The 3,115-nt window shown below is 46.2% G+C and overlaps 1 protein-coding gene across 1 annotated transcript; it reads left to right on the top strand.

Moving 5' to 3' along the window:
* Window positions 1,082-2,618, top strand: LOC109837665 (probable glucan endo-1,3-beta-glucosidase A6). Its single transcript, XM_020405990.1, has 2 exons — window positions 1,082-2,291; window positions 2,393-2,618. Exons 1-2 carry the CDS (start codon window positions 1,163-1,165, stop codon window positions 2,428-2,430), a joined length of 1,167 nt encoding a protein of 388 aa, XP_020261579.1. The 5' UTR covers window positions 1,082-1,162; the 3' UTR covers window positions 2,431-2,618.

Here is a 3,115-nt window from a genome sequence, read left to right as displayed (position 1 = left end):
TCGAGTGGCCTCGTGGCGAGTCGTCTTCGACAAGAGGACCGACGAGTACCGCCCTTCGAGTCAGCCTAAGGAGATGTCGAACCGACGGATCGGCTAAGTTAGGATCCTTGGTTGCCCTGATCGTTAATTTGGTTTGAGCGGTGCATGTAGAGGGACAATTGTCCGTTGTTAGCAAAGGGTCGTACTTTGGTGACTGAAAACACCATAACACTAATAAATATTTAGATTTATGGGATGGATTTGAAAATATGATTGATTTGGGAGAATGCAGTAAGATTAGCTAAAATATCATAAAATCTCTCTAACTATGAACGATAGATAACTCCCCTTAACTTTCAGAATATCAGAAGCCCCTCTGAGCTTATGGGTTATTAGAAACTCCTATTTAGCTCTTAAATATTTTATAAACAACCCTTCTAATAGATTAACGGTAACTTTTCATATAGATTAACTTATATGAGAGGATATCTTTTTAAGTGAAAATTACCGTTCACACTTCTAGAGGAGTACCTGTTGTTTAGCCAAAATTGAGTTTGTCTGATAATTGTCTTAAGTTAAGGGGGTTTTCTGATATTTAGACTAACAAAGGCCCCAAAAAGACGAGCATCCTAAAGTGAAGTATTCGACGCAAAACAAACGGCTCCAAGAAGCTCCCAAAAAGGTAAAAGAGAATGAGAACGAAAAAGCCCAGGGGGACCGCTCAACGGTCGGCAATCGCGTCCCCGGCTTTTACGGTCCCCACACGAGCTCATAATCCAAAACCACATTTACTGACATGTGGGCCCCAGCATCTGTAACCTCCCAAGAAGGACCCACTTGCTGCTTCTTAATTCTTCCTCTTCAACGTTTCTCTTCTTAAACCTCACGAGCTCAGTCTCAGCTAGCTCTCACGCTTTAATTCACAGTTTCGCTCCTCTGAGAACCCCCCCAAAAAAAAAAGAAATGTCTCTCTCCCCTCTCCTCTTACTCTCTCTCCTCAGCTCCTCTCTCTCCTCCGCCGCCAACTTCCACTCCTCGCGTCACTTCGGCCAGCTCGGCAACGACCTCCCCTCCGCCGCGTCTCCGTGACCGCCTCCCACCTCGGCGCCTCTCCGTCAAAGATCTACGACGCCACCCCTCCATCGCTCGCGCCCTCTCCGGCACCCGCGTCGCCGTCTCCATCATGGTCCCCAACGACCGAATCCCCTCCCTCGCCTCCAACGAATCTGCCGCCGACGCGTGGATCTCCACCTTCCTCCTCCCCTTCTACCCCAAGACCCGCGTCCGCTTCCTCCTCGTCGGCAACGAGGTCCTCTCCGACCGCACCAATAAGGGCGCCTGGTTCGATCTCGTTCCCGCCATGATCAACATCTACAAATCCCTCAAAAAGCACAAGATCGATGACATCAAAGTGGGGACCTCCATGGCCATGGACACCCTCAGTGCTACGACTCCCCCCTCTTCAGGCGAATTCAGACCCGATATCGCCGAGCCCGTTATGAAACCCATGCTGAAGTTCCTCAACGATACCGGATCCTATTTCTTCCTTGATGCGTACACCTACTTCCCTTGGTCTTATAACCACACCAAAATCAGTCTCGATTACGCCCTCTTCGAGGCCAACTCCTCCCTTTACTACACCGATCCACTCTCCAAATTGACCTACACGAATCTGTTCGACGAGATGCTGGATTCCGTTATTTTCGCCATGAAACGGGTCGGGTACGGATCCATAAGGCTCTGCGTCGCCGAGACCGGCTGGCCAAACGCTGGAGACATTGACGAGATAGGGGCCAACATTCACAATGCGGCCATTTACAACCGCAACCTCGCCAAGCGGTTCCGGATGCGTCCCGGTACTCCGCTCCGACCCGGTTCGTACATGCCCATCTTCGTGTTCGCGTTGTACAACGAGAATATAAAGCCTGGGCCGGGAACGGAGCGGCACTGGGGGGTTCTGTACCCGAACGGGACTCGGGTTTACGACGTGGACTTAACGGGGGAGCGAACGGAGTTCGCTCCGTTGCCGCTACCCACGAATAACGAGCCGTACAAGGGGAAAATATGGTGCGTTCTGAGGGCTGATGCGAAGAATGAGACGGCGGTGGGAGCGGCGTTAAGTTATGCCTGCGGACAGGGGAACGGCACCTGCGACGCCATACAGAAGGGGAGGGAGTGCTACGAGCCGAATAATTTGTTCGCCCATGCGAACTATGCGATCAATTCGTACTGGCTCAAGTTTAGGGACCCTCAGAACTGGGCGGCTACTTGTTATTTCGGTGGTCTCGCGGAGCAGGCTACCGTGGATCCGAGTAAGCCAAAACGTCTTTCCTCTTTGAGTTTTTTCAAATAAGCCCTTTAGCACTGTTATATTTTCGCTAACAATAGTTCTGTTGGTTATTTGTGGATGCAGGTTATGGTTCGTGCAAGTACCCGAGCCTCAACGGTTGAAAGGATTATCGCCGGCGTTTTCTTAGAGCAGTGTTATTCGTCGCATTAGTTTTTTTTTTCCTCCTCCTTCTAGTTAAGTGATTGTTGTCGTAGTGTTTTTAAATTATTTGATCTTTGTTCTGAATGGGTTTGGCGTTATTATTGTAAGATCATTAACATTTTTTGAATGATAACATCCATTATGATAACCTAGTGAGTCACAATTATGTTTCTCATTGCTAATACACTAAATTCCAATTAATCATCCATATTCAATCCCTTTTTATAATGATACGTCCATTTGACCTCTATTTGAAATAGCATGACTTGAATACAAAGTAACAAAGCAGAATCAGAATCCTTTGTCATTATAGATAATTTTCGGCTATACAAACAAGTGTTTTGCCCGTGCTCGTATAAGTGGGTGTGATTACTTTTGTTTGTAAGCAAATAAAAAATCGCTTGAATTTGAAAATCAAAATTATATAACTAGAGTTGGAGTTTTTTCATCATATAGCTTGAAATTCAAAAGGAAATTTAGAATAAATGCGATTATTTCAAAACTTGAAATTCAAAATAAAATAACTTTTATTTCAAATAAAAGCACTTCCAAAATAAACTCAAACGAATAATTATTTTTGAACCCAAAAAATGGGACCTCTTCCTGTTTGCGTCGGAAATCAATTTCATTGTAGAATCCATTACA

Source organism: Asparagus officinalis, chromosome 4, assembly GCF_001876935.1.
Source record: "Asparagus officinalis chromosome 4, Aspof.V1, whole genome shotgun sequence".
Taxonomy (NCBI): Eukaryota; Viridiplantae; Streptophyta; class Magnoliopsida; order Asparagales; family Asparagaceae; genus Asparagus; species Asparagus officinalis.
The sequence above is the reverse complement of the archived record's forward strand: the minus strand, read 5'-3'. Positions and strand labels throughout refer to the sequence as shown.